The sequence below is a fragment of the Echinops telfairi genome, unplaced genomic scaffold (assembly GCF_000313985.2).
Source record: "Echinops telfairi isolate 266 unplaced genomic scaffold, ASM31398v2 ScPeMD7_4;HRSCAF=17, whole genome shotgun sequence".
Lineage (NCBI taxonomy): Eukaryota > Metazoa > Chordata > Mammalia > Afrosoricida > Tenrecidae > Echinops > Echinops telfairi.
Genome location: NW_022103900.1, coordinates 45,936,229 through 45,959,511, shown reverse-complemented (window position 1 = coordinate 45,959,511; position 23,283 = coordinate 45,936,229). Strand labels below are relative to the sequence as shown.

Below are 23,283 nucleotides of genomic sequence, written 5' to 3'. Positions count from 1 at the left end.
ATGTAATTTCTCCATTTCAAAATATCTATTGTCCTTGGAGAGCCCAACGATTCAAATCCAAATTCCTTAACATTCCACTTCAGGGGTATTTTTTCTGTTTTATTTTATTTCTTAGAATTAATATTCAATATATCCTTAAAAAAAAGACTTGTTGATACTCCTCAATCTTGTCAAATTACAAGTCTTTGTAGTATTTGTTGATTTTTCAAGTCCATGTGGAATTTAATCATTTGTTGATTTTTCAAAGATATACAGAATTTAATGAGAGCACGTATCTTGTTGAAATGAAATACCGCCTTAATGGAAGCTTTGCATAGGCAGTGGAAAGGATCTTTAAGAACAATTCATTCTGTCCATCCAAATATGGTGATGGCAAGGCAGAGAAAGGCATGGACTTAGCCAAGGAAGAAACAAAAACTGGCACAGGAGACAAATCAAGTGCCAAGTATCCAAAATTGCTAATGCTTCGCTAATATCTATACATTGAGGCATTTCACCTTCCATGAGAATGCCTTTCAAGGCGAGAGTATAACTAGAAGAAAACTCCTCTTATCCTAGAAATCTTCACCCTTGTAGCTGAAATTAAATCACATATCTTAAATGATCAGTGGAGATTATAAAACATATTACTGAGTTGTATTATCACTTCTGTGCAAGATGATTGTTCTTAGGTCCCATTGAGTTGGGTCCAAGTGATAGCAACACTGTGCACACAAGGCGAAATACTGCCTGGTACTGTGGCATCCTCACAAATACTTCTTTGCTGAAAATAAAGGACTTTTTTTTCACTGACCCACTTACTATGCCAAGCACAATGTTCTTCTGCAGGGGCAAGTCCCAAGAAAGGTCTTACTCCCCTCCTTTCTACTGAGCATTCTGTCTGTCCATTCTCCGAGACAAATGTGTTCATTTTTCTGCTAGACCACAGTCTATTTAATATTCTTCACCAAAACCATAATTCAAATGCATTCATTGTTCTTTGATATTCTGTACTATGCCATTAGTTAGTTCTAAACATATGACAATATAAAATACATTCTGAATCCTTAATAGGAAGGCCTCAGTGAGATGAACTGACACGGTGGCTGCATGACTAGGCTCAGGCATGGGAACAACTGTGAGGACGGGCCAGGACTGGGCAGTGTTTCCTTCTGTCATGGGCAGGGTCGTTATGGGTTGGAGCCTGGCGATTGTCCCTGACAACAACAATAAGGGAAGGCCGAAAAGTATTGCTACAAAATCATAGAAACTTTTATTAAAGAAAACTATCAAATGTGAAGCTATTGTTTGTCAACATATACTCCATTCAGGTTTATATACTTCTCACAGTGGTGTTTCTTGCTAATATTTTCCCTAAAGAATTTTACACTGTTTGACTGACACCACATCAAAATGGCCGTTTGACCTTTTTTATAAAACTCAGATAGGTCTCAGTTCTCTCAGGTGGGGGAACAAAAAGCCTCTAAATAGGCAAGACCAGGGTCATAGGGTGCTGTCCTTGAAGATTGAACCAGTACATCATTGTGATGGGGTGAGAACATCCTCAATGAATTGTCCTGTCCACTTTCTCAATAATGAAACGTTTAATTTTCTTAAAGCCTCTTCCAAATAAGCTCCCATGATTTTTCTGTGTTTCTCAAGAAAAACTTTCAAACTACTCCTTTGGTTCAAGTCAAAAGACAAAACACACTCATCACAGTCATCGAAGTAGACCTCTCTACTTTGAATTTAACAATCAACAGAAACCCTCGGAAGGCAGTGTTTTAATCGCATTTTTAAGGTGCTCTGAGGAGCGGAAGACAAGCAGGTCTTTGGGAGAACTTGTGGGCAGCTCTCCATGGCTGCAGATGCCCGGCTGAACCACGTTTACTGGGTTGCAGCATTGAATTAATGGAATCCGAGTAATCCTATTAACCATACTAGGATTGTTAGTTTACTGTCATGTGTAGCTCATCTACCTATTTCTGAATGGACTAGTCATTAGTGAGGAGGAACTGTATTTATTTCTTTTTAAAATGTATTTTTATAACCCTATGTCATTTCATAAGACTTGGCTCATCTAGAGTCCTCTCAATGGAAGGCTTGGATATACGTGGATATACTTACCACACTGCTGGGGCTCATCAGAGCCATCCCCACAGTCATCGTCATGATCACAAACAAATGGCTTCGGGACACAGACCTTATTGTGGCACATGAAAGTATTTTCATCACATGTATTATTGGGAGCTAGGAAAGACAAAATATGAAGTTAGCTGAGTACATATTCCATCCTCCTCCATCTTAGGCCCGTGAATAATATATGATATTACATTCAGTGATTCATAATTAACCCAAAAAAGTGTATGTCCATGTTCAATATGTCACATAAAGCACTACCATAATCTGTTGTATGTTGTACTTTTAATATTTTAGGAAAATAACTATATATATGTACATACAAATATATCTATAAATATATAACTGTATTAAAAGAACTTTATATAACTATGTCTATTTATATATGTGTACATGCATTTAAAATACTATACAGCTATAATGTTATGCATATATTATTATAATTACATAACACTTACGTATATATGTATGTATGTATGTATATATATATAAACATTCAAAATGTCTCATATTAGGCAATTCTATAATTCCAGAATGATATCAAAACTTCAAACCATTAAAGTGTGTAACTTTTACTGGACCATGAATTAAAGAGTTCATATATGAGGGGAAAATATCATTATGCTATAATAGTATGGGTGATTTTTTTGTTTTTGTTTTGTGGGTTTTGTTTTTGCCTGGAGTAATGCTAGTGCAGTAATAAATTCCTTGTTTATTGGTGAAGACTATTTATGAAAAGATATCCAAGTATTAATGCTTACGATGGAAAGGGAAATAAAACAACAAGGGCTGAAAAAGGTATTGATATTAGGAAGATACTAATTTTAGATGAGTTATAGAATGGACTGTCAGATTAGGTAAAATAAGATTCTGTGAAGTGATGAGTTCTACCACACAATTGGCATAAAAATGCCAATCCATGTAACTCGCATTTTAGCAAATGTCCTGAACAGTGGGAAAAACAATAATCAGAATGTGCAATCAAACTTCTGTGCAAGCTCCCAAAAAAGGTAATGTGCATAAACAAAATAAACACTTTTAATAATATACTCATTAGAGGTTTGACAGGGTAATTTTTTTCAATTAACCATTTTTTTAAATTAAAGAATAAAACCTATGATATGATCTATTTTACTCTATAGATTAGAATAAGATTTAAGAGATTGTGAATGCTTATAATCTACTATCTGTTCCCTAGGACATCAGAAAGGGCACCATAGAGAGAGGTGCCTCACTCAGTACTTACGTCCTTGAGAAGTTATTGACCCTCTTGGAGTCTCTGTTTCTTTATTCATTTAATGTGAATGAAAATGTTTATGTGATAGATTGATTCAATGGAATATGTAAAATATGGGAAGATGAGCAGCTCATTTTATAAATGTAATTCCTAGGTGCAATTTAAGTTACATCTATGAAGCTGTTTTTAGCACATACTCAAAAACTCTTCACTGGGATAATAAGAGAATAAGAAAATAATAAAAATGATAGTAAAATAAAAGTATCTACCCCATTCATTGAAGTTTAATGCACAATGGGGAAGAATGTGAAGCCCTTCCTGCCTCCCTGCACAAATGAGGTACTTTCCTTTACCCAGAGCAGTGCTTTGCCACCGGCCCCAGGCTGTGGCCCTCTCGTACACTTCCTCATGTTGTGGTGACCCCCCAACCATAAAATTATTTCCGTTGCTACCTCATAACTATTATTTTGCTACTATTATGAATCGGGTGACCCCTGTGAAAGGGGGGTTCAACCCCCAAAGAAGTTGCGACCCACAGGTTGAGAACTGCTGACCTACAGCATCTCCTTTCTTCTGTTCCTTGAAGACGCCAAAAATGCTATTACTTTTTCTGAAAATCCTTTCTTGAGATGTCTGGGGTTTATTATGCAATATTCCTCCACAATGACCTATTGTTTCTGCTGTGAGTGTTGTTCTTTAAAGTGTATCAGACGAACAACTCATGGTTCTGCTACAGACTTATCCGCTGCATGTCTATTCTTTCACAGGCTTCTTCTCTCTGATGCGCATCTGACCCGAATTCCCCAGACAAAGGAGGACAGAATTGTCTGCTTTCAGCTCAGGAATGACGGACGTCTGCATGGACTCATGTCTAGGTTTTTTGATTGTTGTTTGTTTGTTTTAAAGAAGTTTAATAAAGTGGAATTTATTTTCAACAAACAGATTTTCAAAATTATATGGAGATTATATAGGGGGAGCATTTTTAAGTGTTTATTGTAATAAGAATTAGACCCAAAGTTGCTCATAAGTGTCGACCTTTGAACTTTGTGATAGCTTATATAAATCAAGTGAATTTTTCCAATTGTAGTGCATAGATTATTTTTAAAAGACTCAACAACAGTGACTTATTTGGCATCAACATGTTCCAGTCACTCAAGTACAATTTGTTGTATTTTAGCATGATTTACTTTATAGGTCCCACGAGGTACAAAAATGTTAATATGCTTCCCAGAGTGTTAACTTGCTACAATGGCAAGAACATACTAGGACCATATGGATCCCTGAAGTGATGCTTAATCCTTTGTTACGTAGCCCTCGGTGGCCTCATTGACCTTTAGAGACAAATATATCAGTTTCAAGATCAAATCGAATTATTATACAACAATTGCCTGAGTTCTGTGCAAATAGACCTGCCTTAAAGTTCTCTTTGTTCTTCTCTGCTTTAACTGTTCTCAATGAACACACAATGCTTAAAGCCCTCAAGACCTTTGGAGAGAGAATTTCAGAAGTTACTCTAAGGAACAGAGTTCCTAGCCCTCTTCCTGATACATTGCTTAGTTAAAAAGAATCCCCTTTGTGACCCTCGGCTCTGCATTAAAATACGTCGTCCCTTCATCCTACTGGAATTTATCTAAATTTTTGTTATTGAGTAAACCTGTGAAAAGTTCCCAAGGTGATTTAAAGTCAGAAACGCAGTAAATTGTCTGACCTGCAAAGGTGTTCCTCTGATATCACAGCATCGTTCAGCTGTATCCATACTATTTTCACCTGACCCGAGGGTTAATACTCTATCCGTACGACTAATATGTGTTTACTGACCTTCTGATCAGTAGTTACATGGGTTCAGAGAAGCCATTTACAGAATATCTAGAGCAGGCAACCTAGAGCCCTTCATGAGGTGAAAGGGTGTTAAAAGAAATAAAACATCTGTGCTCCCACACACATCCTTTACAAATATTATTCAAGAAGTGAGATGATGAACCGATGCTCATCAACATGGTTTTGTAATGGGTAATCCCAAACTGCACGTGTTTGGAACACTCTGAACAGCAGTTGAGGAGTTTCTGAGCTACTATGATAGCAACGTCCCACTTGATGAAGTCTGACGCTCCCTCTGTGTTCAGGGATGGGGAGGGTGAGAAAAAGCATGCTATGGCTCAGTGCTGTGAGAAGAAAGCATCCCAGGATGCTGCAGTGTGCTTTGAAACAGACGGCAAGGCGGTGTTCCTACCACAGCCAGCTGTGGAGAGCTCATCACTTCCGTCTGGACAATCCCGGTCACCGTCACAAAGCCAGTGTCTGGGCACACAGGCACGAGAGCCCTGGCAGCTGAACATGTCGGCGGCACAGGTGATGGCACCTGAAACCCAAAGGAGACATGCTATTGAAATCACTCTCTGCTCGCTGGGAGAAGTCTGTCCTATACAATGGTATGGAAAGGAAGCACAGCAGAAACACATCTGGATGAGGAATAAATTACAGTAATGAATACATTCATCCCTACTTGCAAGGGCCATATTTCTTAAAGCAACTTGGTGGTCAATAATGTCTTTTCTCTTTGCTAATTTAGCAAAAAGAAACCCCATAAAATTGTCATAGAAGGATGAATAAACCAAGCAGTAGCATTTCAAAGGACAAAATTAATAGATAACCATCATCATCAGTGCATTTGTTTGTTCAATATGCCCTACATACTGAGAAAATTCATTCATTTAATTACCACAATAACCTCATCAGATAATGCTATTATTAGTCTCATTCAAAGGTTAGGAAACTTAGATTCAGGGAAATTGAAAAGCTTATTGAAAGGCACAATTTGCAAAGAATACCACATGCTGAGCTAGGAGGGCAAACCCTTCTGACACCTAAGCACCTTCTCTTACCCACTAAAGGCAAATATCATTGGTATGTGATGTTATCATGACTCCCCACTTCCTTTAACTGAAAATTAAATGCCCATGATCCCTCTGTTTTACATGCTTAACATCAAAGTCTACTCTCTGTTGTTGCTGCTCTGTCCCTTCCACCGTGTTCCTTAGCAGAGAGAATGGTGACTCGTTTCTTTCCTCCTCTGCTTTAGTCTTGTCGCAGAAGGTCTCGGTCCCTGGAGAAAGACGTCATGTTCTGGAAGGAAGAGGGTTAGCAACAAAAGAGGAAGACCTTCAACAAGATGGATTGATACATGGTTTCAAAAATGAGCTCAAACACAGGAGTAATTCTGGGAATACCGCATGACCATATGTATACTGAGTCACTATGAGTCAGAGCTGACTCTACAACATTTAGCAATGACAATTTAGTGTCCCCAGGTTGTATGATGATGTCCCTCAAAGTATACAGCAAATAAATGCTCACTGACTCGAAATTCAAAAGCTCATTTGGTGGGCTCGCCTTCCTTTCCATTGCATGAGCGTAAGGCAGCCGTATAAATCAGATCTCTCATAATGTCTCCTAGCCACAGTACAGTTATGTATGATAGGAATGGCTTGTTTGCTAATTATAGAAAATATTGGCTGTATGATTCAGTGACATGATTGCAAATACAATTTTTACAAAATTCTCACTTTCTTGTTACCAATGCTGTACAGAATGAATGGTATAAAAAATTAGAATTATTCAAAAATATAGGAAGAAAATATAAATGATCCATGGTTTGTGAGCATTTTGTATCAGTGAGGAATTTGCCTTTGCTGGGTTATCATTAGTTTCTTGCTTTTTATTTACAGAATTGCTCTGAGCTGAAAATGCATCCAATGCAGTTTTCCTCATAGACAGCAGTGATAAGACAAAATAACATCTACTAGTGAACTTCTTCAACATAAATATGCTTATCCCTGATATATACCCTAGCTGGAAATGGGATGACAAGCAAATGCCAAAAAATGGCCCCATGTAATTCAAACTTTCTTTTTGCTTGTATCAGTAATAATGAAGTCTAAAGTGGTATTTATTACAAAGAGAAATCAGAAAAATAGTCTATTAAATAAATGTTGATTTCATTTAAAAGTAAATTTACTTGTGGCTTCTAACATCTTTAGCACTTTCTATAAAAATTATCTTTATTTTATTCTCCTTTATTATTTATCTTGTCATGTTTGTCATACAATTTATGTACGGCACCATTTTACTTACTGTGCTCTCAAGTTAATGCTTGAATATTGGTTACAGTTTTATAATTTACCTTGATTCCAGAAAAACAATTGCATTTTTTCAACTAACAGAATCTCAAAAAATGTAAAACTACCTACTTACTTTTTTATTATAACTCTGATTTTTCTAACGTAGCCATAATAGAAATAGTGCCGATTTGCAAATTAAGAAACCTAATTCTGTCTGACCTTGGAGAAGAACAGTGTCTGAATTTCCCTAACTCTAAAATGAGGGTGGGTGTGCCTAGATCATTAGTAAGATAGCTCTTAGTTATAAAATAACATAATATTCTTTGCAGCTAATTTTCTGGCTCTCATGATAATGTTCAACAGATTCTGGGTTAAGAACATGGCAAACATAGTTAATTAGGAAGAAAATGGGCCCAAAGAAAAAGAAAACAGAACAAACAAACAGAACTCATAGTTTTCTTCCTTAGTTCCCACTGCCATCTATAAAGGCAATTTCCTTCTTGAGGTGAGGGTGGGAAGGATGGGGTCCCACAGGAGCAGGACAATAGCCTCAAGGGATTCTAGTCCTTGAATCTTGTGCGATATCCACTTGGCACAAGCTGCTACTATCTTTAAGATTGAGAAAACTTGAATTCTGACCCTAGTTCTGCCATCAACTATGAGTGACCTCAGGATAATGTACTATCTTCTGTACGTTTCTCTTTATTCAACTATTGGATTATGCAAATGGATTAGAGTATGTTTTTCGAAGTGTGAACATCAGAATCCTAAAGTAGAATCACTGCATGCTTATTAAGGATGTATATATGTGTATCCAACATCAGAATATTTGGAGGGAGGGATTGAGAATCTCCTTTATGTATTTATTTTTACAAACCTTGGGGAAGGATTTTTCTTTATATACCAAAGGCTGAGAACCATCAAAATTAATAATTTGTATTTCCTTTCCAAGTTTAAAATATTAGGTTCAGTTTATTGATTAGTGTTTAGTCTAAGATCTTTTTTTACCTTCAAGTGTCACTCACTTGCTAGCTATCTGATAAAATAATCACAACCATACCTATTCATTACATTGAATAGATTAAGTGTTTGACCACAGTGAACACTGTCATTGCCATTTTAGTACTTAAAAAAATCAGGACATTGATAGATATAGAATTAGCATTAACACCTTGGAAAATGTGTCATCGTTGTGTGGCTTAGATAAGCACATGACTACTAATTGAAAAGTGGGCAGCATAATTCCACCTTGGGCTTCTAGGACGCCAAGAGCCTCCTTCAAAAAGTCACAGCCATTGGCAGCCCGCTGGAAACACCTGGAGTTGCCACAGTCAGAACCAACGAGACGGTGAAGAACAAAGAAAGACGGGAATAAACTTTCATGTACTACACATTGGCTATGTTATATGACCAGGACGGCTATAAGACATAAATCTTTTTGTGCCCTTTTCATAGGTCAGGGATGAGGATTAATATGTACTTTTTGATGGTCAGATAGCTGAAAGTATGCCCACAGAGGATAAATTGATTTTGTGTGACTGTAGAAACTTGGCCCTTTCTGTTTTAATGTGCACACTCTGATTAGCGTACGGTCAAACAAAACAGTCCAAAGAGAAAAGGGATTATACATCGGGTGTACGCTCATGCTTTTTCAAACAAATAATCACTTTGTAAAAGTAAAGAGACATTTAACAGCATAGGAAATAAAATATTTAAAGAGATCTGATTATTTTTACTTTTATGGACCTTTCTACATTCATTTTGATTGCCTTTATTATGCAAAGTGATATCAATGGTGTACATAAAAAGTAGATTTTAAATGGATGGAATATAAGAAAATAAATAATGTATTTGCAAAAATATCTCCAATTTCACATTAGTCACAGAGAACTTCTTTAGCTCTATGAAAGTTAGCACAAGCTGTTTAGAATTTAATTTTAGCTTTAGCACTAATTCTTTCTCTATGGTAGTGACCTAAAATGCAACCACAAATCCTAAAATTTCAAAGAGGTGCCAAGTAGACTCAGCTCTAAACATGTCCCTTACTCTGTGATCTGTGACTCTGGTCCTTTCCTCTGACACAATAATCACAACCATTGAAATCAAATGAACCAATGCAATGAGTGAACAATATATGGTGATAGATATATAGGTATACACACCATCATCTATTTGATGCTGACTAATAGCGACCCTATAGGACAAAGTAAAACTGCCCCTGTGAGTTTCCTAGCATTTAACTCTTTACAGGGTGGAAAGTATGTCTTTCTCCCATAGAACTGTGGGTAGTTTAAAACTGCCTACCTTGTGATTAGCAGTCCCATGAATAATCATTACATCACTAGGGGTCCCATACACTCCCACCTCATTCCCCACATGCATTAGATAGATGATAATGGCAAAAGAGACATGAATAGATTGATGACTTGATAGCTCAATAGATGAGTTATATAGATGATAGATAGATAAGATAGATTTAGTCTAAGTAAATATGAACACTTTATAAGAAACCAGATTGTATTATTTTTTTAAACTCATGCATTTAAAAAATGGCAAATGATTCCATTTCAACTACACTTAAATTATTTAAATGATTAAAAACCAATTGCTCTGACTTTGCACTTAACATAGAGTATCTAAATGTAGACCTTTGGCATAAATTCCCTTATTCCTCTAATACAATTGTGTTAGCTGGGTACTTTAGAGAAACAAATCCACAGAAACATGCATAAGAGAGTTTTATATAAAGGTCAAGTGTGCATCAAGAAAACATCCCAACTCAGTGCTGCCCAAGCCCACAAGTCCAACATTAACCCATATGTCCAACACCAATCCACAAAGTCCTCCTCCATCTCACAAAACAGACACAATGATGCCAACTGCAGGAAGAAAGCATAATCAGTGAATGTGTAAGCATCTCAGCGCTGGCAGGGGTCTTCACATGGCTACTCCAGCACCCAAGGCTGCATCGGGGTAGGTCCATGTGGCTTCTCCTCAGGGGTGTCTTGCAGGAAGTGAGCATTGCCAGCTGAAGCAGGGAACTGGCTAAGGCAGTTGCACCCTAGTCCGACCGTCGGAGAGCAAGATGCCCAAGAACGAGAAAGCCAAGGCTCACTGAGCCATTTACCCCTCCACCCTTCAATTAACCCCACATGTGTTTATTGGCCAGGTTGGCACAATAAACTAACTACCTCAGCAATGTTAAAGTACATTTCAAAATAATGCACAGAAGCCTCTTTTATTCACCATTTAAAACAATTCAATTGAATGATAACTATAACATGCAAAGACAAATAGCATGTGATGTGTGGCTTTATAGAATCCTATAGTACTTTTCAAGGGCACTGAGGCAGTGTATCAAGATCCATTAGAAGAAAAAAGAAAGTTCAATCATTTAACAAGATAATCCAACTAATAGGATTTGTTGCAAGAAATAATATAATTATTATTCTAATAATATATAACTCTAATATATTATTAGAATAATAATAAATAAAAATCCTAAATATACATTAATAAGACAACCCTAAATTAGGAGCCCTGATGGTCTACTTTGGTTCAGCTGCTAACTGCACATTCAGTAGTTCAAACTATCAGCCCTACTTCAAGAGAAAGGTGACACTCTATTTCCATAAAGAGGGAGTCTAGGAAAGCCATGGGGGCCGTTCTACCTTGTCCTCTAGTCAGAATCATCTTGAGGGCAGTGAGTTTGGTTTTTGGAAATATAGAATAATAATGTGTATATCAATGTAATTTAATAGATACATTATTATTCTCTATTTAGGGTTTTCTGATAATTCCTGTAAAACAACAATGTGTACATTGATACAGAGAGCCCTGGTGGCATAGTGGTCACGAGGTGGGCTGCATTCTGAAGGACGGGTCAGCAGTTCGAAATCACCAGCCACTCTGTGAGAGGAAGGCAGATCTTTTCTACTCCCATGAACCGTCACAGCATTCAGCATTCAGGGGGCAGTTTCACCCTGCCCCACAGGGTCACTCTGCTTAGGCATTGACTCATTGGCAGTGAGGTTGTTATTTTGGTTTTTGGTGGCACTGTGTGGTAAGCAAGTATTGGGCAGCTAACCTCGAGGTAGGTGGTTCAAATTCATCATCTGCTTCATGGGCAAAAGGTAAGACTATCAGTCTTGGAAGATCCAGATCCAGTCCTTGTGGAGCCAAAATCAACTCAACGGCAGTGGGTTTGGTTTGGGTTAGATCAAAAGCATAAATGGACAGCAAATAAAAAATATATATGTACAAAGAACATTTTTAATAAGTTTACGTTTTTAAATATACACAATGAAGTTTATGTATGTTGTAAAATGATAGCTGATATGTGATATACAGTGAGAACACACCAAAAAAGTACAAAAACTCACCACAAATGCTATCACTCTCATCTAACCCGTCTCCACAGTCATCTTCCCCATCACAAATCCAGTGTTTAGAAATGCATTTTTGTGCAGAACAAGGAAACTGATTCCAAGAGCAAGAAGAATCTAGATAACAAATAGAATTTGTTTTAGAAAGACAAGGAAATATATGCATATTTTTTTCAGATCATCTGCCATTGAAAAATGTATGCTTTCTTAGAATCAACAATCCTATAATAAGACAAGCCAAATTTCCCTTCTCTATGACAGCTGTATAAAATTTTCACAGCAGCTTGCGTTTTCCCTCTGAGGTTCCAAGTTCAACAACTGTGATTCCTTCAGCATGATTCTCCCAAGGCTTGACTTTAAGTTAGCCAACCTGTTGGACATTCTACTCTAAGCATAGTCCCTTTGTAATTTTTAAAAAGTGTGTTGCACAGACATAAAATAAAATTTCCAGGTGTGATATAGCCACCTTTAAATTCTCTAACAAAGAGAGAAGAAAATTAAAAAGTAAAACTTCCTAGGTATGATCATGGTATAGATTAGCCAGTAAAAATGTGTCTTTGGGAAAGAGTTGATAGCCTATTTTATGTTTGGCCAAAGGTATTTTTAAAGATAATGTGATTAAGAAGCTTTAGCTTGATGATAAGACAAATGATTTAGTACCTGTTTTAATTAACATGTTGATTCTTTTATGTATTCCCTTTGGAAACACACGAGTTTATCATAATTGATGAATAACTGGCACTAAACTTCATTAACAAGCAGTAGGTGATTTATGATCGAAATATATGTTCATAATAACCACATGATAATAATAACAGTTGTAGTTGAGTAAATTCTGTCTTATGACAATTCGTGTATCTTCAAGTGGAGCTATGCTCCAGATGAATTTCAATAGTTGATTTTTGAGATTTAGATTTCCGAGCATTTCCCTGAGGTGTCTCTCGATGGGCTTAAACTGCCATTTATGATTTATCAGCTGCTAACTATAAGCACCAACCAGGCATGCCATTTATAAAAGCACATTGCATGTGTTTCCAATGCCGATTTTGTGATTTCTCCCCTCCCCTTATTTTCCCAATAAAATTATCTTTGCAAGTGAAACAGAATTGTTATAAATGGAGATGCTAACTATAAAAATTATGGTTTTGTTTGGGGTCATATAAATTATTTAATAAAATTATACAACTCTGTTTAAAACATTAAACAGAGATGGTCAATGCAAAGAAAAGCAGAAAAAATAAACGTACCCAAAGAAGAAAACTGAAAAAGTAAAATGAAGAAATATTCAACCATACAATGATTCTCTAACTAGATCTTATGAATCCATATCAACTCTCTTGAAACTTCCCAGTTAACCTTATTTAGAACGTGGCTCTAATGTAAAGATATAGCACTTCTTAATCAACCAGCACACAGCTTCACATTCCATGATGGCATTTGCTTATAGGGGAGTTTGACATTTCAGAGATGATCCATTTTTAATCTTTTTTTGACTCTGTTCACCACAGTTTAGATTATGTGTGCTAAAAGAAAATAATGACTATATGTTATTCTCCCTATAAAATTTCAATTTTACCGAGAAAGTACAGAATTGTAAAAGGTAGACAATGAACTAGAGACAATGTATTCTCCTTGGCAATGTGAAATTTAATAGACCTATTTACACAAATTCATAAATGGAAGGTGAGTGGTGCAAGTTTGAAGAAATAACATTTTTAGTACATTATTTAAAGTCACGCTTGTAATTAATAGAAAATTGTACAATGATCCTATTACTGACAATAATTAGGAGGAGGGGAAAATTAATTCATTACCATCACTATTGACATAAAATCTGTCTCCAATCACAATAATTCTACGGGACCGAGTAGACTCTCCCATAGGATTGCAAGGCCATAAATCGTTAGGGAATCACACAGTCTGCCACTTCTGCAATGGAGCAGCCAGTGGGTTTGAACCCCAAATCTTTTAGTTAGCAGCCAAGCAACTTCAATGACTGTGATCACAGCGGTTCCTCAATAAGTATACTTCACTGCTGTCGAGTCAATCCTAACTCGTTGTGACAACATAGATTAGAGTAGAACTTCCCCATTGGATTTCCTAGAGTGTAACTCTTTACAAGAGTAGAAACCTCATCTTTCTTCCATGGGGATAATAAGTAACATGGGCAAAATGTTGTTTTTTTCATTGCAGAAATTAAATACAGTAGGACTAACCAATGTTAAGAAATCAGGAAGGGGGTGTGCAAGAACACTGTTTAGATTAATGGATAAAACCACTAAAATAACAAAGGGAAACAGAAGGCTAGAATAGGGGTGCTGCTGTAGCTTTTGTTGTGCTATTTTGATAACTCCATTTTGAATTATTTGAAAAATGATAAATGACATTAAAATTAGTTAATACTCATGCTTTGTGTAAGGTCCTCATACAAGATAACATCCATATAGAAATGAAATGATTTGCAAAACTAAAGCAATATATAATGCCTTACCACAGTGGAATTCATCAAGTCCATCCTCACAATCTTTCTGACCATCACATATCCAGGTGTTCAAAATGCATCTTCCACTAGGACAACCAAAATAATTTTCTTCACATTTGTGTTTGTTTTGAACTGTGATAAAATATAGAGTGCAATGTAAAATTCAATCACGTCAATTATTACTAACTTCCAACAATATAACTAGGTAAGAAAACAGCAACAGCTCATAAAGGAAAAAGGACAAAGAGCAAGGAAATAAATTTGAAATAAATGTGAAATAGGTGAGATTTTCTTAAGTATTCAAGGTCATAGAAGAACTAAATGGTTGGATGTGATCTGACTACCATGACTGACCAATCTGATTGGTGGCACAATTGATAATCGAGGTTAGAATGAGAGAAAAATGCTGAGTAAAACTTATATTCTTTATATAAAATTAAAAAAGAGACCAGATCCTCAGGGACTATCACCCTGAGGCATCCTATACCTTGAATCAAAATTATCCTTTGAAGTCACCCTTTAACAGGAAAGTAGGATGACAAACAAAATAAAAATGGAGGTGATCACCTGTTAGAATAGTGTCCTGTGTAAAAAACAAAATGGAACACTTGTATGCGTACTAAGGGTCACCACAATAGAATTAGAGTGAATCAACGATAAGATGTCCCAAGCCAAACCCACTGCTATTGAGTCATTGCCAACTCAGGGACCCTGTATAGGGTTTCTAAGACTGCACATCATCACAAAAGCAGAGAACCACATTTTCCCTATGAAGAGACTAGTGGTTTTGAACCACTGACCTTGTGGCTTGTATTCCAAAGTTTACCAGGACACATTAGGAGAAGGTAAGGAGACAGGGAGAAAAGAGAGTTGAAAATGGAACAACCAGAACACAAGTAAAGAGCACGTTGTTTCAGTGTGGAAAAAGGAACTGATGTCCTTGGCTAGGCTCTACTTGTCAAAAGGGAGCCTAATTTACCCTGGAAACTTTCACCAAAACAAAAACAGAATTTCAAGGCTATGAAAAATAAGGTAAGTTTTAGAAACTATCACAGATCAGAAGAGACTGAGGACACCAGGGATAAATATACTGTGTTTTCTTGGATTGATTTCAGAGCAGAAAGATGACACTAGTGAAGAAAAGGAGAAGGGAGGTGAGTTAGTTAATTGTGCCAGCCTGGCCGATAATCACATGTGGTGCTGGTTGAAAGGTGGAGGGATAAATGGGTGGTGAAGCCTTGCCTTTCTAGTTCTCGGGTCTCTTGTTTTGTGATGGTTGCACCAGGTGCAGCGCCTTAGCAGTTCCCTGCTTCAGCTTGCAAGATTGACTTCCTACAAGACATCCCCAAGGAGAAGCTACATGGACCTATCCCGATGCAGCCCTGGGTGCTGGAGCAGCCGTGTGGAGACCCCTGCTAGTGCTGAGATGCTTGTTCGTTCACTGACCCAGCTTTCCTCCTGCAGTTGGCATCATTGCCTCTGTTTTGTGAGGTGGAGGACTTTGTGGACTGGTGTTGGGTTAATGGGTTAATGTTGGACTTGTGGGCTTGGGCAGCATTGGGTTGGGATGATTTCATGATGCACCTTTTCTTTACATAAAACTCTCTCTTATACATGAGTTGCTGTGGATTTGTTTCTCCAAAGTACCTAGACTAATACAGGAGGAATCATTGAATTTAAATAATGTAGTGATTAGGGAATAAAAAATAAGAAGCTCACTATGACGAGTGAACCTAAAATCAAATCTGAATTTTAAAATGTTCTTAATCCCATATTTGTTATAAATATACTCTTAAAAACATAAAATTCTAAAAACACTGATGGGACTTGGCTTGTCAAGAAAGAGTGCTTTTTGTTTTATCTATGTTTTTTAGAATGTATTAACATAATTTAACATTGTCTTTTAAAGGAGATAAACAGCTATACTACAATCTCAACAGTGGTGATACCTGACTGAAAAAACTGAGAATAAAATATTGTGTTTTATGAAAAATCATTTGTAAATGATTATTTTCTTAATTGTGGAACATTAGTAGTACTGTAACAACTAAGCGTGCATACATAATGCTGCATTATTCTCTTTACTAGATGGTTTCTGTCTGCTTGAACTCTCAGGTTTATATAGCTTTAGACTGTGTGGCACAGAGCGAATAAGACAGTAAACCTTAGGCTATTTTAATCACAATACCACGATCCATTGTGACTGACAAGATAAACCAAGTTTCTCCTAGGTTACATTTTAAAACATCAGTTCTGTAGATCTAAGTGAATATGAAAATAAGTGCTGAAAAAATGTATCATCAAAGTTCTTTATTTAGAAATTCCTGGAATGTTATCAGTCATTGGTTGTCATTGAGTAAATTTCGGCTCATAGCATCCCCGTATATTATAGGGTACAACATTTCTGTAGGGGTTTCTTGATTGCAATCTTAACAGACATAGATTATCACATCATTTCTTTCAAGACATTGCTGGGTATTTTAGCAGTGGAGCACAAACTGCTTGGGACTTTTCTGTAGAAAAAAATTCTAATTTAGGGTGATTACACTGGCTTCTCTCTGATTTGGCCTGGGTTTTATAAGACTTGTGGGTGTTCTTTCCCTTATTCACCAATATAATCCTAATCCTTTATTATTGTTGAAAGTTAACTTTTAAAACAATTCGTTAATAATAGAAATAGAGAAATCGCCATAAAGGAACATTGATTATTGGCTTATCGCATGCTCATTATATGCTACCTCTCATGTGAGGCATATGTGATGCACCAGGACTAAGGTGCACCTGACTCAAGCCATGGTATTTTTAACCCCTCACAGGCAAGTGAAAGACAGATAATGACTACAGAGCACTAAATAAGGACGGATGCATTTGAATTACAGTGCTGGAAAGATATTGACTATACTATGGACGTTTGGAATAAAAAACATATCTGCTGTGGAGGAAGTACTGCCAGAATGATCCTTAGAATCTAAGCTGGAGAAACTTCCTCTCATACTTTTCACACCTTTTCAGGAGAAACTCAACCACAGAAAAAGAACGCAGCTCAAAAGAAGAAGGCTCTTAATGAGATGGACTGACACACGGACTGCAAAAATAGGCTCAAAAGTAACCACTGTGTGCTGGGCGAAGGTCTGGGCAGTGTTCGGTCCTGTCTTGCATGGGCGTCACAGTGACTTGGACCTGCCTCTGTGGCACCTAACCAGCACAACACCTCTAGGATCATCTAAAAAGATCTATCTAGCCAAAAGAACAAAGGGTAAAAGATCCAGACACCCAGGTTTTTCAGTTAAAACAATGGTTCTATTACTCTTCGAATACACTGATATAGTTGAAAATACCGTCAAAAGAATTAAGTGTGAAAGGGGTTGTGATTCAACACTTACAATTCCCCCATTATCTCGAGGGATGAAGGTAGCCTCTTCATCCCCAGAGGGCACCCCTCTGGGGAATAGGAGTGCTCTACTCTTCAGTCAAGTAAGCAATTATGAACTATCAAAGTGCCATTTACTCATAGTAAGGGGTATTGTAGATGTGCTACATGTATGTAAGTAAGATATTATACAAATAGCTATGAATATTATTGCTTAAAGTGTTCTTTAAAATATAGTGCATGGCATATCAACCTGGAGAAGAAAGAGTGATTGTAGCAATAGGGTGGGAGAGGAAATTTACAGGGCAAGAACAAACATAATAGTTTTCTGTCAGATGTAGTTAAGGCAAAATGTCCTATTGTTTGATCTCCCTTTTGACCCACTTTAAAGTGGCTTAAAAAAAAGTGAAGAGGATATAAATATGGATTAAACCATGAGCCAGGGATGTGAATAGCTTCGTTACCATGCAGAATGCACTGGGAAGTGCATTGTTGCGGGTGCAGTTAGGTTAAAATTTAGCACCCTATCATTTGACCTTCCTTTGGATCCATTTAAATTTGTTCTTGTTTTTATATTTTCTGCTTTCTTTGAGAGTGAGGTTTTTATTTGTTTTACCTTGTTACTGTTGTTAGGTTCCTCCTCCCCCTTGGGTTTGCTTGTTTGTTAATGTTTTCTGTATATGAAATTCGGGATAGGTAAATATATAGAGACAGTAACTGGATTAATGATCCTTTGGGAACTACTGGGCAGGGAAGTTTTAGGGAAATGAGGAGCTAGTAATGATGTGTACAAGAATTGAGAACATATTCTACATCTTTGATTGTGGTGATAATTGGAAAAATCTTCTTGATGTGATTATACTATTGAATTGTATGATGTGAATTTTATGTCAATAAAACTTTGGAGAAAAAAAGAATTTTCTATATAGCATGTCTACTTTCAGCTGTAGTATTTTAACAACTCTTATTGTCTGAATATATATATAATCTACTTAAGCTATGAAAATGATAATTTATTTCAATAAGGTATTGTCATGGAAAGTATGTTGCTAAGAACACAAATGATATGTTTCACATTTTATGTAAGTGTAAATGGTTGATTATTTATCTTTCTGAACTTGATCAAATAATGAAAATAACTAGTACCCAAACTACTATACCAAAATGTCATAACAATGATAGCTCAAAATGTACAATAACATTGAGGAAAGCTATGGTCAAAAACATAGTTATTTCTATATGTGCATTAATTCTGTAGAAGCTTTATACATTTTTCAGCCCCAGTCAACAATTTTAATCAGATTCATGATACATTAAATATGAGAAAGGAAACTGATCCCAATATAGAACAGGTTTCTTTTGTGTCATTTCATAATTCATTAAATAAGATCAAGTGGCATTTTTAAAGATGCTAATCACTTTTGTTTTTTAACATTATTAATATGTTCATCTTAATCATTGTTTACCAATAATAATAATAAACCTTCCAAAGAATTGTTCTGCACAACTAGCCTCACAAATAGCCAAGGCAAAGACTTTCTTTCTAGAATTACCTGGGCATTTTATTTCATCTGAATAGTCTCCACAGTCATTAGACCCATCACATATCCACGTGGGCAGGACACACAGAGAAGTTGAATTACATCTTATGAAACCTGTGGTTTTCACTCCAAGTTTATAGAAATGTGCACAGTCTGTATTATCTAGAAGGAGGGAAACAGAAAAAAGGAAAAACACCTCATTTGCAAAGATTACAAGTCTTCTCGTAAGTCATAGAGTCAAGAATATTGACTAAATTGAAAGAAGTAAATATGCAATTATGTTATACACTAGGGGCTAATTACATATCAGCTCTGGATGAGGTTCAGTAAAAAACTGGCTAAGGCTCAAAGCAATGTCGAAGGTGCTCAGGCATGAATGCCCCAAAGCAGGGGGACATCTTACTGCAGCTCTTTTCATCTGAAGCATCTGCACAGTCTACGTTCTGGTTGCACCGTGCTGATCTCGGGATGCAAGTTCCGTCTGCACAGCGGAACTCCACAGCAGCACAGGTCGTCACTAGAAAAACAAGCAAAGAGATACGCGGACAGATGGGCGATGACACGTCTCCCTATTTTTAAGTTTGGAGTGCTCTAATCCATTGATGTTATAATGTGTACTTTTGTTTAGCAACTCTGAGAAATCAAACGACCTTAGACTTTGTCCCCGAGATGGGTTAGGTGTCTCTTCTAAATTTTCCTTTGTTACAAAATCCTTCCCTCTGTCAGGGTATTTACTACAATTTTTTGCAAATAGTCTGTTGAGATTAGCTCCTTTTATCAACTGTAACGTACATGAGAGCATCCAGTTCTTTCCTTCTTTACCATAGTACTTATAGTACAACACCAAGCCAACTGAGCTGGCCTTTAAAACAATGTTGCTGACCACACTAACACTAAGCAAATGTCTGATTTTCCTTCTGGAAAATCTCTATCAGGCTAGCAAAAGAACGTGGGATATTATATGCTACAATAGGTAGAATGGGTGGATGGATGAATGCATAATACATAAAAAATCATTTTATTTTATGAATTTGTTGTTGAGTAAATTCAGACAGAGCCCCTATAAGAGAGTACGGAGCTTCCCCCCTCCCCATCCCCCCCTCCCTCCCGCCTGGTTTCCAAGGATTTCATATTTAAAAAGACAGACTGTGAAATCTTTCTCTCCCACTGTTTACCACTGTTTACCACTTGAGCCACTGTATGATCAAGGTTTCATATCTAGTAGATATTTAGATTGATGATATAAAGATACATATGTGGATAGATAATAACTGAGCATTGGTATTTTGCTCTAAGGATGAACAACTGAACAATCAGATAGAAATCATCTATACTTGCACAACTTAAAAGGCAATATCACTAACATTTGGTATAAAAAATATGAATGTTGTATGCCAAGGCAATTATGAATGTGGTATTTGAGTCTATCCTTATGAAAGTTTGACTTTCCATTTCTCAGTTTTGCTTAGCTAGAAATCAGCTTTGATATGCTACTGTCATGATATGCACTTTATACAGAATAGCTTATTATTAATTATGCATTACTTTCTAGGCTTCTTACACATCCATTATTGTACAATCTTTTTTAGCAATATGTTGAACAGGTGTGTGGCATGCTATGTATGTTAGATTAATTTTGGTGAGATTTTTATTGCAAAATCAAATTTATATAGGTTGATTATGTTAATATACAACATGAAGGACTCATTGATTACTGCACTTCTCATGTTGATATGTTAAAGAACCAATTTAATTATAAATGGATATTATGTCAATTGTAAATGGATAAAATGCTATCTTAAAATATGCAAATTCTACTCAAGGGTGTATATGTCATTTGTGTTTCATAATGTAGTGCTCTTATTATACCTAATTGTATCTTAAAATTACACTCTTATTTGTGTTTAAATGATGATTAAAATAAATGTTTTATTTACAATTTGCAATTATAATTGCTTCTCTGTTTTCTTCATTTGGAAAAACACATCTTAATATGTGAAACAGATAATGTTAGTTTGAATAGAGATAAATATATTGTTCTAACCATAAGACATAATATATTCCTCTTATTTTTTAAAAGTAAAATCCCTTCTCTATTTCACAGTATGATATTTAATTATTAATAGAAAAAGTATAAGACAATCAAGACACTAATTTAAATTTCATTTTTTTCTTTTACCATCTATCTGCACGTTTTTACCAGCTTGCATCCCAATTGATTTCTTATAATACTTTGTATAAGCCACAGCATCCATTTCTCTGTGAAATAACATTTTCAGTGGAGCTATATTTCTATTCAATCTTACAAGGGTTTATCTTACAATGTGCTTGAAATTCTTATAGTATACTTGAAGTTATTGTACTTTAGTGTGGCAGAAAAATCCCAATAAGGATAAGTGGAAACAATTTCACCATTTCAATTTCTCTCCAAACTTGCCCCAAGAATCTTCTGTGTACTTGGACAGGAAGCCATCAGTGAGGGGTGGACTCATAATGAGGAGTCCATCTGATGCTGAAGAAGGTTGGGAGGTAAATTCTGATTTCCTAAACAGGGACAGTGTGACATTTATGACAATCAAAACAAAATAAATCAAAACAAAACCCTGTAGATTGAGGGACTTTGATGTAATAGAATTTGCAATAAGAGTAGAAACAGGTGGCAATAGTTATAAGGAATGGATTATGGATTACTAAAAGAGTAGACATGAAGAGCAAGTAGAATATGGAATTAGGTGTATCAGGTAGGTATAAAATGTTCTCAACTACAGGTACATGTTGGTTGTGGAAATTAATATCTCCTGCACTTGCAGGTAATGTAGGAGATTATGAGAAAAATCTAAGGAAATAACAGGAATTATTCTGCCAACATTTCTTTTTCCTTGTTCTCTCCACTATATCCCTTCCCCAGTATGTTTTAGTCTGTCAATGCTTAAAATTTGGTTTAGCCTGAAGGTGGTATTTTTGAGGGAGAATACGTTGGACTCTCTAATTTGTCAAGTGAATATGAAAGTTTTCCACCAGTCTCCCTCAGGCTACAAGTCCCAAAGAGGGAGAAAAGAAATAGTCTAAAAAAGATATGCCAAGTGAGAAGTACTAGACTTTTCCTACCAGATAGTCCAGAAGAAAAAGTAAGCCTACAGACACGTGCATGAAAACAAATCACAGCCATGGCAGGACAAGCAAAGAGCGACTGCAAGGAATAAAGATCTCAGAGGGACTTTGGACCAAAAGGTGTAGCCAGAGAAAAAGTAAATCCATTTTTTCCTGAGGTAGTTAGTTTATTGTCCCAACCTGGCCGATAAACACATGGTGGGATTAATTGAAGGGCAGAAGGATAAATGGCTCAGTGGGCCTCACCTTTCTAGTTCTCGGGTCTCTTGCTTTCTGATGGTCGGACCAGGGTGCAGCTGCCTTAGCCAGTTCCCTGCTTCAGCTTGCAAGGCTCACTTCCTGCAAGACATCCCTGAGGAGAAGCCACATGGACCTACCCCAATGCAGTCCTGGGTGCTGGAGCAGCTGTGTGGAGACCCCTGCCAGTGTTGAGATGTTTACACACTCACTGACACGGCTTTCCTCCTGCAGCCGGCATCATGGCGTGTGTTTTGTGAGATGGAGGAGGACTTTATGGATTGGTGTTGTACATATGGGTTAATGGGTTAATCTTGGACTTGTAGGCCTGGGCAGTACTGGGTTGGGATGTTTTCTTCACGTGTATTTAACCTTTATATAAAACTCTCTCTTATACTGCATTTCTGTGGATTTGTTTCTCTAAAGTACTCAGACTAATACATGTCCCTTATATACGTTCTTTATCTAACATTTCTGTTCCTCAGTTAAGTCAGTTTAGCTATTTAATGAGATGGAACAAATACCATTTGGCTTTCTATGGCCATTTGAATGTTTCTTACAAATAGTCTGTCAATTTTCTCTTTCCACTCCTCTTTCCCAGCCTATAACATGAGAAGCTGATGAGAAAAAGTAAGTATTAAATCTGCTGTCATATCTCTGTCTGTTTACTTTCAAGTCAGACCT

The 23,283-nt window shown here is 36.6% G+C and overlaps 1 protein-coding gene across 1 annotated transcript in view; it reads right to left on the bottom strand.

The window, feature by feature from the left end:
* Positions 1 to 23,283, bottom strand: part of LRP1B (LDL receptor related protein 1B) — a 1,686,774-nt gene that overhangs the window by 294,432 nt on the left and 1,369,059 nt on the right. Inside the window, exons 44-49 of the mRNA XM_045298375.1 lie at positions 19,655 to 19,768; positions 19,264 to 19,413; positions 14,350 to 14,472; positions 11,856 to 11,975; positions 5,586 to 5,714; positions 2,107 to 2,229 (exon numbers count right to left, since the gene is read on the bottom strand). Coding sequence (XP_045154310.1) covers positions 2,107 to 2,229; positions 5,586 to 5,714; positions 11,856 to 11,975; positions 14,350 to 14,472; positions 19,264 to 19,413; positions 19,655 to 19,768 — 759 coding nt within the window. The remainder of the gene's footprint in view (positions 1 to 2,106; positions 2,230 to 5,585; positions 5,715 to 11,855; positions 11,976 to 14,349; positions 14,473 to 19,263; positions 19,414 to 19,654; positions 19,769 to 23,283) is intronic.